General features: G+C 47.8%; 1 protein-coding gene across 5 annotated transcripts in view; it reads left to right on the forward strand.

The window, feature by feature from the left end:
• Position 1: 1 nt before the first annotated feature.
• RPRD1B (regulation of nuclear pre-mRNA domain containing 1B) overlaps positions 2 to 15042 on the forward strand; it is a 62529-nt gene continuing 47488 nt past the window's right edge. The window contains exons 1-3 of one of the 5 annotated variants that reach the window (XM_053245196.1): positions 2 to 398; positions 8345 to 8474; positions 10723 to 10856. In XM_053245196.1, the coding sequence (XP_053101171.1) occupies positions 248 to 398; positions 8345 to 8474; positions 10723 to 10856 (415 nt within the window). In that variant the 5' untranslated portion in view covers positions 2 to 247. The remainder of the gene's footprint in view (positions 399 to 8344; positions 8475 to 10722; positions 10857 to 15042) is intronic. The other 4 variants (XM_053245193.1, XM_053245191.1, XM_053245192.1 and 1 more) reach the window with 4 other exon arrangements.

Consider the following 15042-nt stretch of genomic DNA (forward strand, 5'->3'; position numbering starts at 1 on the left):
TGTGTCGCCGCAGCGGCCGCCGCCGCGTTCGCTGAAAGCTCCCCGCCCCCTCTGGCGACCCGTAGCATGTCGCCCTTTGACCCGCGGCGGCGCCAGGGTGAAAGGCTGGGCTGCCATTTTGTGGCGGCGGTTGGTTGTCTCTGAGGCGGGGGGGCCCCGGGCAGGTGGGCGCGGCGGGGCCGGTCCAGGCCGGGCGGAGGCCGAGCGGGTGGGTCCCGGGCCGCCCTCCTCCTCCCCCCCACGCGCCATGTCCTCCTTCTCCGAGTCGGCGCTGGAGCGGAAGCTGTCGGAGCTGAGCAACTCCCAGCAGAGCGTCCAGACGCTGAGCCTGTGGCTCATCCACCACCGCAAGCACGCCGGGCCCATCGTCACCGTCTGGCACCGCGAGCTCCGTAAGGGTGAGGAGGAGGGAGGGAGGGAGAGAGGCCGAGAGTGGCGGGGGACGGGGCTGGGGGCAAGAAAAGAGACGCGCCGGGGTGCCAGCGCGGCTGAACAGCTGCGTCAAGGGAGCGCCTCGTGTTTCTGCTGCTGCCGCCGCCAAGGCAGAAGGTCTCTCGGCGGCTGCCCCTGATATCTGGCGGCGGCAGCAGCAGCAGCCTGCACCTTGGAATGAAATCGCTGGACTTCATGATGCGGAGGGGAGCCGTGTCCCCTCTTAGGGGAGTCCCAGAGGTGGTTGATGGATTAACTGCCGTCCAGTCGGTGTATGTTGGTTGGTGATTGGATTTCAGGTGACCAGAAAGGGGGATGGAGCCTTGAAATGGGATAGTGAAGTAGCTGGGGTTGTATAAGGCCAGAAACCATTTCAACTTTTTACAGAGAAATAATGGAGTTGATTGATTGATTGATTGCTGAAGTGCCCTGTCAAGTCGGTCTCGATGCTTACCAACCACATAGATAGATTCTCTCCAGAATTATCTGTTTTATAAACTTGGCCTTTCAGGGCTCTCAGTGGTGCATTCACTACTGTCGTCATCAAGTCCATCCCCCTTGCTGCTGGTCGTCCTTTTCTTCTCTTTCCTTCCACTTTCCCCAGCATGATGGGCTTCTCAAGGGAGCTGGGTCTTCACATAATGTGTCCGAAGTAGGATAGTTTGAGCCTGCTGGTCTTTTGTGCCTCAAATGGAAATTCTGGATTGATTGATTCTAGGATGCATTGGTTTGTTTTCCTGGCTGTCCGTGGTCTCCTCAAAAGTCTTCTCCAGCACCCAAGTTCAAAAGCATCAATATTTTTTCTATCTTGCTTCTTCAAAGTCCAGCTTTCACATCCATAGAGCATCATGGGAAAAACCATGGTCCAAACGATTCTAATCTTTGTAGGTGTAGAGACGTCACAGCATCTGAATATCCTTTCCAAGGCCTTCATTGCTACCCTACCAAGTACTAGTCTGCGGCGTATTTCTTCACTGCTGGATCCTTTACTGTCGACTACAACTCCTATAATCCCCAAGCAAAGGCTATTGCAGCTGGGGATGCTGGGAGTTGTAGTCAACAACGTCTGGGAATCCCCCTTGGAGGGAACACTGGAGGGGAGGCATGTGTTCCCGGGCTCTCTAGTTGGCAAAAGTGTAGCTTTTCTACATTTCTTTCCAAAGCTGGTTATGATTGAATGAGAGAATGCCGATGGCAGTGCAGGAGGAGCAGTCAAACCGTGTGCAGGACCACCTTTCTGCAAGGCTCTTGTGTACTAGATGTAAAGCCATAATGCCTTTTGAATTCATGTTATACCTGATCACCAATAACAGATTAGAATTCCCTCTCCACCTAAAAATCATGTGTGCTGAATCGACCACAGTGAGTGGTTAAGGAGTTAAGTCACATTGAGCCATAAAAGAATGGGGCATGTTGTGCAGCATGAGCACAGCAGTTCCTTAGGTTTTGTGAGGGGTTGTTTTTGCTTTTCTCGCTCTAGAGTAAAGCAAAAATGTCCACAAGCTCGTAAGTAGCAGCACAGGTCTCCTTTCATCTTCAGCTGCCAGTCCCCCCCTTGGTTCTGCCATTGTCTTTGCATGCATGAATATAGGTGTGCATGCCCATGTGGAAATATGCCATGAGTTTTCAACAAAGGTGGAAAGAGCCTTCCCAAAGGAGACCAATACATTAAGCTTGGATGTTGAAATTTATATATTTGGCATCAGTGTTTCTTCCAAGGCTCACACATGTGCGTGTGCTCACACAGTTTTTGATGTCTGTTCAGTTAATTTTAGATCCTGCTCAGGTTGAATCAGGAAGGCCCACTCTGAATGTGTGTGTGTGTGTGTGCACACACACTGTCTTGATACTGCCGCCCAGAGCAAAACTCATTCCGCAAACAGGTGGAAAAAGTTAGGGAGAACACTGTTTGGCATATTTCTACCTATAGAAACTGCCTTATACATTTAAATATTGACAATTTTAAAATCACAATTAAAATTTTGTCAGACTGCATGTGGTTCTTCAGAGCAAAATCTTTGGCTGCTTAAATATTCAAATAGGCAGACCAAGGGGTTTGAAAAGGTCATGCAGACCTCACGGAATTCTCTATTTACATAAATGTGATGCAGATATACTATCATAATCCATGAGCTTTGGATGTTGTGTGGGAGAAGCAGGTGAGCTTCTGTGATGTTGGAGGTACCAGGAAGCCCAGAGGCAAGCATGTGATAGAAGCATCCCGTCCAGATCACGAGAGTTTTACTACTCTTGTAATAAAGCTTAATGTATTGGTCTCCTCTCCTGTATTCTGCAGGGGTCAGACCCTGCTTGGAATACTGGTCCACTTCTGGGCACTGCATTTTAAGGATGATGTTGATAAACTGAACAGGATGAAGGGGCAATAAAGATGGCGAGGGCCTGGAAGCCAAGTCCTCTGAGGAGCTGTCGAAGGAGCCTGGATATATCTGGCCTGGAGAAGAGAAGACTGAGGGGAGATGTGATAGCCGTCTTCAAACACCTGTTGTGTAGGAGTGTTGCCCCTGAAGGCAGGACTAGAACCATTAGTTTGAAATTACATGCCAGCAGATTTAGGCTAGACATTGGGGGATTTCGTGACTAATAGCTGTTCCACTAGGGAGCAGTCTGCCTCACTCAGTAGAGAGCTCGCCTTTGCTGGAGGCTTGCAAACAGGCTAGGCAGGCATCTGTCAGGGATGCTGGAGCTGTTTCCTGCACTCAGCAGGGGGTGGGGATATAGAAGACCTTCAAGTGTCCTTCCAACTCTGGCATTTTGTCATTCTGTGAGTGTTGAGGAGACCTGAGAGACCTTGGAGTGAAAATTCTTAATTTCTTTTTCTTTCTTGCAATGAGATTTACTGCAGTGCATAAACATGACCGAGGATAGCTTTTATTTATTTATTTAACATATTTGTATACCGCCCACTACCAAAGTCTCTAGGCAGTTTAACGCAACCAAGAAATTTTAACAACTAAAATATAAAATATCAAATTAAAATGCCTATAAAAACTACCAAATAGCTAAAAATCTTGGCTGAGAAGATGTGTCTTTAGCTGATTCCTAAAAGCCAACAGGGATGGAATAGCTCTAATCTCAGCAGGAAGTGCATTCCATAGTCCTGGGGCAACTAATAATATATGTGTGAGTATAACTGAAAAAGATAAGGGTGGGGGGAACCACTTAAACATAACTGAAACAATAAGATACAACCAATGCAAGGGGGGGGGGAAGTGGGACGGGGGACAGAGAGAGAAAAAATTGATAGAATTTTTTCTCCTTCTTCCATAACACTAGAACAGGGGTCATCCCTTGAAAATGATTGCCAAGAAATTTAGGACTGACAAAAAGAAGTACTTGTTCACACAACATAAAATCAACCTATGGAATTCTCTGCCACAAGATGTGGTGACAGCCAGCAGTCTGGATGGCTTTAAGAGGAGGGTAGATAAATGCATGGAGGACAAAGTAGCCATCAGTGGCTACTGGTCTGAGGGCTACAAGCCACCTCTAGCTTCAGAGGAAAGATGCCTCTAAATACCAGTTGCAGGGAGTAGCAGTAGGAGAGAGGGCATGCCCTCAGCTGCTACTACTACTGCTATGATGAATATTTATATACTGCTTTTCAACAAAAGTTTCCAAAGTCGTTTATATACAGAAATAAAAATAAATAAAGGTGGATCCCAGTCCTTAAAGGACTTACAACCTAAAAAGAAATGTAAGACAGACCCGAGCAGCAGCCACTGGAGGGGATGCTGTTCTGGGGTTGGAGAGGGCCAACCTTGCATGTAGGCTCCCCAGAGGCATCTGATGGGCCACTGTATGAAACAGGAAGCTGGACTAGATGGGCCTTGGTCCTGATCCAGCAGGGCTATACTTATGTTCTTATGACACCTTCTTCTAAGGATAGATATCTTGTGTTTCAAAGCATAAACAATTCATTAAAATTAGACCAAAACTGAAAATTCATCTTTACCTTGCTGTTGGGGAAGAAACCAGTTCAAATGCTGACAAGGAACACAAGGCAGTTATCCAAAGTTGCAGTTCAGGAGTAAATTTGTCCTTCCAGTGTTGTATTATAATCCTTTTGGCGATCTCTGCAAGCACAAATAATCCACAATCCTTGATATAATGCCAGATTCCGTATGCTGGGGATATACCCCAACAAAACATGAAAGTGAGAATTCTAATGGAACCATTCTAATTGTTCCCTGTACACCGTCAGTCTTTTAATAGAATGATAGAATTCTGCAGTTGGACCTTGAAGATCACCCCGGCTCAGTGCAAGAAACTGCCACAGCATCCTTGATGGAGGGCTCTCTAACACCTTATTAGGACCCGTGTCAATAAGAACATAAGAACAGCCCTGTTGGATCGGGCCCAAGGAGGCCCATCTAGTCCAGCATCCTGTTTCTCACAGGGGTCCACCAGATGCTGCTGGAAGCCACAGGCAGGAGTTGAGAGCGTGCCTTCAGTGGTGACTCTAGGGTGATCATGAGCTAAAAGCTGGCACCTACCCTGATCAAAGTTGCAAACTGAAATTCACTTCTGGGCAGCCTCCTACAGTTTGGTCCTCTGATCTAATCTGTAGCTCGAGCTGGCACCTGGAAACGAGGGCTAGGAAGCAGCTGCACGGCAAGCTGTCTCACAACTGGTTGTCTTTTCTGGATGCGGCCGGATAGCAAGCCCACTCCCACACTTGCAGCTCTGTGGGCAGCAGGCGATGGCTTGTCTTCTCTCTGCTCCTGAAGCAGCACTTGGATTTGCCTCTGTAGGAGGGCATATCAAGGCCTGGGAATAGCACAGCACCTCCAGTGACTGTTGCTGGTGTCTATCTTATGTTTCTTTTAGATTGTGAGCCCTTTGGGGACAGGGAGCTAACTTATTTATTTGTTATTTCTCTGTGTAATCCGCCCTGAGCCATTTTTGGAAGAGTGGTATGGAAATTGAATGAATGAGTGAATAGTTGCGAAGCAAGTAAGGTGTTGCTTTCCAAGAACTTATGCCATGTGCTGTGGTTTAACTTCTAAATGAAAGGTGCTGGGGCTCAAATTTGAAAGCCATGTTCGTGCCCTCTTGCGTAGAAGCCATTTCCCCATCTGTGAGTGTGCAAAGAATAGCCCATGTGCTAGTGGAGAGACATGGTGCTCTGCACACGTATAAAGCAGGCCTCAACAAATTTTCTTTCCAAGCCAGCCCAAAACTTCAGGAACCAGACTGTTCCCTCCTCCATCTTGTTTGCCCCCTCCTTGCTTACTTGCTCCTCCTCCTGGTTGTGTCGGTTCATTGCCTGGCTCAGGCGATGTAGATTTCCAGATGTCATGCAAGGTGGCGCCTGGGAATTCTTGGACCCTGGTTTGAAAGCGCTCTTTCCTTACTGTTGTAGAGGTCCTGATGGGGAAATGTTAAAATTTCAGCCCTACCAAGGTCACAAGCCCCCACCGATCAGATCATGTTTGCCCCAAACATCTGCAGAAAGCTGGATGACGCCATTCTAAAATCAGCATAGATTGTCTGTTCTCCACTGCACTGTAGGTTCTTCAAGAGCTACATGTTTTGTTCTTTAACCCTGTCCAGCTCATTCAAAACACATCATGGAAAATAACCATTGAATGGAATATTAAGAGGTAAACTGTGCTTCACTTGTTAACTGTACTCGGGTACGGGGGAGACCAGTGTGGGCCGGTAGGCCCTACCTCCACATTGATGCTCTCTGAAGCCCTGCCTCTATGCTGCAGAGACAAATGCAGGGAGAGATTCTTCTCTTAATGGAGAACACGGGGGCTGCACCCATGGTTCCCGATCATGCGTTGGGCAGGAACACTTGCTGGCTTGTTCCTGTGAGTGCTGTACAACATTCACAGTCTTTGTAACACCTGAAGATTGCTCAGACTATTCCTGGATCAGTAAAGGCAGAAGAAGAACCTTTACTTCTGTCCTAAATTGTGGTACTGGATCTTGGCACAATCTAGCAGTGTGGCAATTGGGTCTGTTATTTTGAGGGCTTAGATTTGTCTTCTTCCTCCTCTGCGTCTAGCTGCTCTTCATTAAGATGATTTTCTGCTCCTACAAGTAGAAAGTTTAGTAATGAGTCCAAAGTAGAAGGCTAGAAATCTTGTTTAAATCTGCTGATTGATGCCAGCAGTTAGCAGTTTAGTCATTCTGAGCACATTGAGCTACTCTAACTTCTGTGAAATATCAAAGCTTTGAAAGTTGGGGCCAGGATGGCTTTTAGTGGCAGCTGGGCAGAGACTGTGCTGCTGTTCTGTCACTGGGTTGCAGATTCATTTCAGCAGGTCTGCGCTTGGCAACAAAGAGCCTCTTTGCATTGAATGGAGCATGCTGAGCATGTGGCACTGAGCAGAATTGCCAAGCTCATTGCAGTGTCCTTGGAGCTGAGATTAAAGAAAGGAGCCCTGCAGTTTGGAAGAGGCTGCATGTTTCAGGGCTAGCGTTTAGTAGCCCTTCAAGGTTTCTGCCTCTAGGACAGTAAGCCCTCTTCATTTGGAGTGATGATACAAGGCTGATTCCCCCCCCCCCCCCGCCGCAGCTGAACCATGTTGGCCAGTCTGGTGTGAAAGATTTTGTAGAATTGTACAATCCTTCAGTGCCAACATTATTCTTTAGCCTGGAGCTGCCTCTCTCGCTGAGTGCGATATGACTGCTGTGGCTGCTGTACAGAGAGGCATTCTTGGTAGCTGCTCTCCTTGCCCTGGAGGTCCTTTTCTCTGGATGTCTAGCAGAGCCTGAGTATCCATGAGCTAATCTGCAGTTTGTCAGCTCAGATATGTCAAGCCATGCCTAAGGAAGCTTGACGATGGCAGTGTCTGAACTAACAAGTCATAAATTGCAGTTGGTCTGCAAACCAGCAGCAGAGAAGGTGGGTTGTGCACTGGAGTGATGTCTGAATGGACAAGCTATAGTTGTTAGAGCCCTTGCTCTTCCTCTGGAAGCCGCTGTACCTAGAAAAGATGGGAAACTAAAGTGGACCTGAACTGTGGCTTGTGTGAGGTCCAAAGTGAGTGTCTCCTTTTGTCTCTGGGTGTAAGGAGGAGCAGGACTTTGTTTTCAGGTGCACATACAAGTGTAGAGCTAGTACTGTGCTTGTAACCTGCCCTGAGCTGCCTCCAGGACAGGTGAGAACTAAACGCATTGGCCCTCTGTGTTTCAAGTGTCCTCTCTCCAGACATTGGATCTGAACCAGGCCAGTCAGGAACCAGGCCAGCCTTTGGTGGGAGCTGCCAAAACCAACGGAAAGCATCTTCATGGGGAACAAAGCTGCCTTGAGGGCAGTGGTGTGGAATCTCGGTGTGGAATGAGTTTTGTTCTGGGTGGCAGTATCAAGGCAGTGTGTGCACACCATGTGCATTCAGAATGGGGCGGGCCTTCCTGATTCCACCTGAGCGGCATTGAAAATGAACTGAGCGGACATCCAAAAACTTGTGAGCATGCGCACACCTTAGAGGGAGCAGTGCTTGGAGGCCTCTTCCTGTACCTGGTGGAGCATATTCTCTTCTAGCCACTGAAAGTTATGCCACAGTGATCTTGGTATTTGAGGGGCACCATATGGGGCCCCTTGTGGAATTGCAGCAGGGGGGGCCAACCCGCAGCTCCCGTCATCCTCAGCCATTTCAGATGGGGATGGTGGGAACTGCAGTCCAGCAAGAGCTGGAGAGCCTCAGGTGGGCCACCCTGCATTACAGCATCCTTCCTCGGCAGTTCATCAGGTCTGGGCAATAGAACTGCACTGCTGGCTTTAGAGGAGGAAATGCAGAATGACCACTTGGTTCTTACTCTGGGGTAGCAACCATGATGTGGACTACAAGGTGTCTGTGGGGATGAATGAGAAGGATTGAAATGCAGCTTGAGTATTAAACATGCCATACAAATATTTTTCCTCCTCTTTCTTTACCAGCAAAATCAAATAGGAAACTGACCTTCCTATACTTGGCAAATGATGTCATCCAGAACAGTAAAAGGAAGGGACCCGAGTTTACAAGGGAATTTGAATCTGTTCTTGTGGATGCTTTTTCACATGTTGCCAGGTGGGTATAACTTAACATTTTCACACCTCACTTTATCTTTCCATACCTGTGTGTGTGTTTGTGTGTGTGAGAGAGAAATCTGGGAACTCTAGTCATGGACTGCTGGCGACCTGTAATAAGATCTGCACAATGCCATGTCCCGCAGAAATGGCTGTTAGCAGCTGTCTTGGGGGAAGCTTGAGTGATGAATTATGTTACGTAAGAATGTGCTGGGTTGGAACAAGGATCGCTCTTCCCACACTGGCCAGTGGGGTCCCTCTGGGAAGCTTGCAAGTGGCACAAGATGGGAGGGAACACTCTCCTGTTGTTTGATCCCAGATCAGATAGCCGGATCTGAGTCGGGCACATTTCCTGAGCAGCCCTGACACATTTGTGGCTCACTACAAGTTCAGCCATGCTGCTGGCAACACTCAAGAGCTGGGTTGTTGTCTGTTCGTAAAACTGATGCTGGGGATGGGGCAGTGCCGGACCTTCCACTTGTGCCACCTTCTAACACACACTCTTGTAAAAGCCCACAAAGGGGAAGATGTGGGACAGAAGCAGCTAGGTGCTGAATGTTGTTTCTATGTGTGGGTTTGTGCACTGTGATATTGGCTGAATGTGGTTTCTTGGGGGGATGTGCAGTTCCATCCAGGGTCGCATGTAACTAGAACTGAGGCCTTCATATTTTAACAGTGCTAATAAAGTGAGCATTAGTAATTTCTTGCTTTTTAAATCCAAGCCTCCTCCGTTTTCCCAAAAGTCACAATGTCTAGATCTTTTGAAACTTGTATTGCCCTAATGGAGTCAAATCCTGTCACAAACAGTAGTACCCCCGTGGGAGAGGGCGGACTACAGTTCATCCACTGGCGGTGGTGGTGGTGGCGGCAGCCTTCCTTTCCTCCCAAGAATGTCAGCTGGATGCACCTCCATAATGACTCCCACTGACATGAAAGGCCTGCTCATGTGATTTAGCTCTTTTGCCGAGGGGGCGGGGATCATGTGAAGATCTCTGCATGATTGGGCCATCCTGCAGAGAGTGCCTGGCTCCCATACTCTTGAAGATGCATGATGTAGGGAGCGCTTTGCAGCCGGGACGTGAACTGGGGCAGGGATGCTTGAGAGACACAGGGACGAGGGAGAGGGGTGCATTGGAACTGATCTGCTCAAATGTTGACTGTAGGCCTCTAGTCACTACATCGCTGTATTGCTGTGAAGGAGCTTGCACTGAATTAATGCAAACTTGCTTTGCTCCTTCCGAGACTTCACTGGGCACTCCATTTGATCTTTCCACACAGCATAAATGTTCTCTTCAGATTTCAGTAAATCTAACTTTCCTTTGATCTGTTATTTGAAGAGTTATAACTGTGGCCAACACATTATCAGTTGGAGTATTCCCTGCAGAACTGTCAAGTTATTTCGTTCAGACCCCCAGCTGGCAGCCCTGTGCAATTGCTAGTTATTCCACGCGCCTTCGCTCTGTCTGAACACCACTTTAAGTGAGGTCAGCTTCTCAAACACTATGGATTTATCAGATTTTTTTTTCCAGATTGCCTTTCTGCTTGGCTCACTCCATCTGTCATTGGGTGACTGTTTTCTCGCTGTGGGGCAGCCTACAAATGAGCAGCTACATGTCATTTCCTGGGCTGCAGTATGTTATCGGCTAGTTTAAAGTCTGCAGCATTATTTAGAGAAGACCTTTAGTCTGCAAACTGAGAACATGTAGAACACCCAGAGGACTAACACTTTTCTGGTTAATACTCTGCTTAACTGTGCACTCTGCAGTTGCCTAGATATAAGAGCCTCCCCACCTCTGGCAAGTTTAAAAAAGTCAGTCAAGACACATTTGTTCACCCAGGCTTTTAATTAGATGTTGTTTTGTTGATTTTTGAACATGGTTTAAATTTTAAATTATTGTGACTTTATCCTTTTTATTGTGTTGTAATTGGTATTTTATTGTGAGCCTCCCAGAGACGTAAGTTTTGGGCGGGATATAAATATGTCAAATAAATATTCCTGTCACTTTGAAGTCCTGTATATTAAAGTCAGATGCCTGTTGACATCCTGGCTTAGTCTCCCTTTGGAAAGCTGGCTAATTCAACTTTGGCTTCCACAGGGTTGAGCCTCTGCCTCTACCCTAAATGTGTTGTGTGGATGTAAGGGCGATTGGAGGCAGTGCACTCGAGTTCTCTTTGCCCCAACAACGCCTCTCACCTTGTGTGTACATTGTAACCCACTTCTGCTTTGTCTAAACCTGTGACCCCTCCAGAGAGGCAGATGAGGGTTGCAAAAAACCCTTGGAGCGGCTGCTGAACATCTGGCAAGAAAGGAGTGTGTATAGCAGCGAGTTCATACAGCAGTTGAAACTGTCTATGGAGGACTCCAGTAGCCCCCAACCCAAAGGTAAATACAGCCTTCTTGTTTTTGAAAACCTCTTGGCTCGATCCCTGGCTCAGTCATCAAATGGTAGCTTTCCTTACTCTCAGGGGCTCCTGCACAGTGACCATTGAACTGGTGACAGGTGTGACTTCTGTGTAGCCAAAGCTCTCATCTTTTGTGTCCTGTCCTCCGCCTTGATTCTGCATAAGTTGCTTGTCTTCTTAACTGTTGTCCTGCTTTTCCTTTGGGTAGTTGAGAGCAGTGTATGTGGCCCAAGGAAGCCGCCTTTTTGGTAGCGGTGGGAGTAGCTTTAACAGTCTAACAGCAGCATATGCCCTCTTCTCTTCTCTGAAGCTAGCCATGTTAGTTAAAGCGCAAGAGATCTGGTATGGAAGGAGGCTGGAGGCATTTCTGTGAGTGGTTTACAGATCACTCTCTTTTGAGATCCAGGCTTCCCCACGCCCTGTGCCACCTGTGCTGTTTTTAAGGTATCTGCCATATCACAGTGTTGGGGTTGGCAATCCGATTCCAAAACACTCTGGCTACTAATTTATTACTTTTATATGTGCATAGTGCTATCCATCTACATCGGGGCTGCACAACTCTGGCCGTCCTGCCGACATTGGACTTCAGCTCCCACCATCCCTGACTATTGACCACTGTGGTTGGAGATTATGGGAGTTATAGTCTGTAAACAGCTGGAGGGCTGAAGTTGTGTAGCCCTGGTCTGTGTGATGCTTTACAGAGTAACAAAAGCAAAAGCAAAGTACCTGCCCTGAGGAGGTACTTTGGTTGGTTGATTCCTGCCTGCAACCTTGGAGAAGCCGCTGCCGGTCTGTGAAGACAGTACTGAGCTAGATGGACCAATGGTCTGACTCAGCATATGGCAGCTTCCTGTGTAGCTTTGTTTCTGCTGAGAATGGGGACTGAGGAGTTCAGCCAAAGGCTTTTCAAATGTGAGTGAACTGCTGGTGGTGTTGGGTCCTGATGTTAGTACTTTGGCCTTTGGGCCAGCATGCCTCTGTGTTACTCAGTTTGAACAGATCAGAATCATGTAACTGTCATCCTGAGCCTGGAGTCGGGGTGAGGTGTTGAACCAGATTTGAAAGCTGCCCTGCTTTTCTCAGTGGAATGGCCTAGAGTGCTTGCAGGTGGTTGCCAAAAGCATTCCTTCTAGCTAGCAGAGCACAAGAGAGCTGGATCTGCTCTCCAATGATTCATCCTCTGTCAGAAGCTTTAATTCTGTGCTTTCCAGTGTGATAGTACTCGAAAGAGAGGCTTGAGATTGAGCACACTTAGCATGGCTGGCTTTCTTTAGGTACTTCGCCAGAGGATCCAGCTAGGCAAAGGAGAGGAGCTCATCTCCTTCAGGAGGTTTTCATTTTTGCTCTGGAAGCCAGCCAAGAACACCTGACCCTTTTGTAAATGGTGGCAGCAAATACTTTCGGAGCAGCTTTTGCTTAGTCTTTCACTGGATGCTGCCAGATGCTGCCTCCCTTCTAGGCAAGGTTTCTGAGGACGTGTCTGCTATCCTTTGCCCTCCAGCTGTTCGCCATCTGTGTCCAGGTTCCCACCTCCCAAAGCATGCCAGTTATCCTCTTTGCAGGGAGGAGGGTTTTTGCTTCAGGAACATTGCAAGAGGAAGGAGCATTTGCCAAGAAATGACAACTGGGGATACTTGCTCTCCAAATGGGTAATGACCGTAGTCTGAAGCCACCAAACTCTTCTGCCTTCAGGAAGCAGGGGTTTATGCTTCGCCAGCCTTGTCTGTAGAGCAGGGGTTCCCAGCCTGTGGTACTCGTGATGTTGCTGAACTACAACTCCCACCACCCCAGCCAGAACAAATTCTAGCTGGGGATGATGGGAGTTGTAGTCCAGCAACATCTGGAGTACCACAGGCTGGGAACCCCTGCTGTAGAGGAAGAAGATACATGGAGCTACCCTGGGATTGCTCTAGGCTGGGTGGCCCAACACTTGCAGCAGCATCAAACCCTGGGTGATTCTGTCACCACAGAGTCAGTTTTGAGAGGGATCTAGTGGTGGGGGAGGCAGCAGAGGAAGGGGCCCAACCCACCACAGATTCCTGCAGGTTCTTTGATGCCAAACCCTATTATTTTAAAGACAAATTGAGTGATCCTGTGTTGTAAGATTTCTTTTTTTAATTAAATTATTCCTAAGCTTGTTACATGATGGAATGGATGATGCATATGAAATGCTGGAATATATAATTTCCAATTAAGGCCTGTCAGGCTGCATTTGGGGGGCTGCTATCTAGGCTGTCAGCTTCCCATTTGGAGAGGGGAGGGGCTGCCTGCCTGCCTGGAAGTTGCTTCTCCACCCGCTCCCTTTTCTTCTTTTCTTTCCTGAACCCAGCTTTGTACAGGGAGTCATGGAATCATACAAGGTTGAGAGTTGGAAGGGACCCTGGAGGTCTTCTGTTCCTGCTCAGTGGAGAAATCTGCTGCAGCTTCCCTGTTGCTGTTTGGATCTAGGCTTAGCTCACTGGCCAGCCATTATTTGTGGTCGTCCTCCATCCCTTCTCTTCCTTCAAACCCTTGTCTGAAGCACACGGGCCTTAGGAGAGACGTGAGACTTCTGCCTCTTGCATTGAGAGATGGAGATGGCAAGGAACAGTGGGAGCTCTCTCCTGCTGCTCAGAAAGGAATCCTGCTGCTTCTTACCTTCACATTAGTGGCAGTGGTGTTGTGTGGCCAGTGTTGCCACCACTGCTTTTTATCTTCTTCTATATGGACGTGCTGAGAGAGAGCATCTGTCATTCTTGGGATGGGAGGTCCTCAATATGCTGACGACACCCAGCTTTCCATTATGTTAACTCAGCAGCCAGGAGGTGCCATCATGGTACTAACCAGTGTCTGGAGTCGGGTTGGATGGGTCAGGTTAAGCTGAAGCTTAAGATCAAGGAAGTGCTGGCAGGCAATCCCAATGTTCTGGAATGAGCAAGGCTGCCTATGAGAGCTGGTCTGAGTAGTTGTGGAGCTGCGGTGCTCCTCGGCCATGCCTTGCTCATGGGGTGTAGGCTTATACCATCGGTACTCATTGCCAGGGCTTTGCCACTTTGAGCAGATGGATCTTGCAAACTGGGCAGGCTTCTGTAGTCTCTAGGATTGACTACAGTAATGTGCTCTTTGTGGTACTGCCCTTGAAGACTACTCAGAGGCTTCAGCTAATGCAAAATACTGTCACTCACTTCTGACAGATATCTAGAGATGGGAACATATTTGGCAGCCAGTACAGTGGCTTCAGTTACCTTAAGTGGTGCAGCAGGGAAATGCTTGACTAACAAGCAGAAGGTTGCCGGTTCGAATCCCCGCTGGTACTATATTGGGCAGCAGCGTTATAGGAAGATGCTGAAAGGCATAATCTCATGCTGCACAGGAGGTGGCAGTGGTAAATCCCTCCTGTATTCTACCAAAGAAAACCACAGGGCTTTGTGGGTGCCAGGAGTCGAAATCAACTTGATGATACCCTTTACCTTTACAGTGGCTTCAAATTTGGCCAGTGTGCTTCGAGGCTGAATTCAATGTGCTGTTGCCTCTTCCAAAACTTTCCACAGCCTGAAAGCCACGTATGTAGAGGATTGCTTTTCTGCATGGTTTCCTGTGTCATAGACTGGGCCCTACCCCAAGAGCAGCAACAAGCAGCAGGACGTTTGCCACTGTTGCCCCCCCCCCCGGTTAAGTTGTGGAGCTGCTCTCTTTTCTCCTCCTCCCTTTCTGGAAGGGGATGAAATATGTCCTTGTTTTGGAGGGTGTTCAGTTGTTGAGGAGGTCTGTTGTGTGGTGGTCATCCATTCTCTGTTTGGCCAGTTTTAAAGGATGTTTCTGCATTAGGTGTGATCCTTGGGTTTTGTTTTCATAACATTAAAATGTTTTTAATAAACTGCTGCAGGCAAACATTTATTTTATTGATTTATATTCTGCCTTTCTTTGTTAATAATAGGCACAAGGCAGATCACGTTGCACAAAGCAATGTGCAATAGTTAAAACAATGAACAAGATAAAAACGGCTGTCTAAAAATGGACAAAACATTCACTGATCTGAGAAGATTACAACTTACAGGCAAGGTGGAAATCGAAGGGCTTCTACTGCCCTTTTAAAAACCGCAAAGGAGGGAGCCTAATGGCTCTCGCAGCTGCAACTGAAAAGGCCCTGCCTCTAGTACTCTTCAAATGCATCCCAGTGAGAGAGG

The sequence above is a fragment of the Hemicordylus capensis genome, chromosome 4 (genome assembly GCF_027244095.1).
Source record: "Hemicordylus capensis ecotype Gifberg chromosome 4, rHemCap1.1.pri, whole genome shotgun sequence".
NCBI lineage: Eukaryota > Metazoa > Chordata > Lepidosauria > Squamata > Cordylidae > Hemicordylus > Hemicordylus capensis.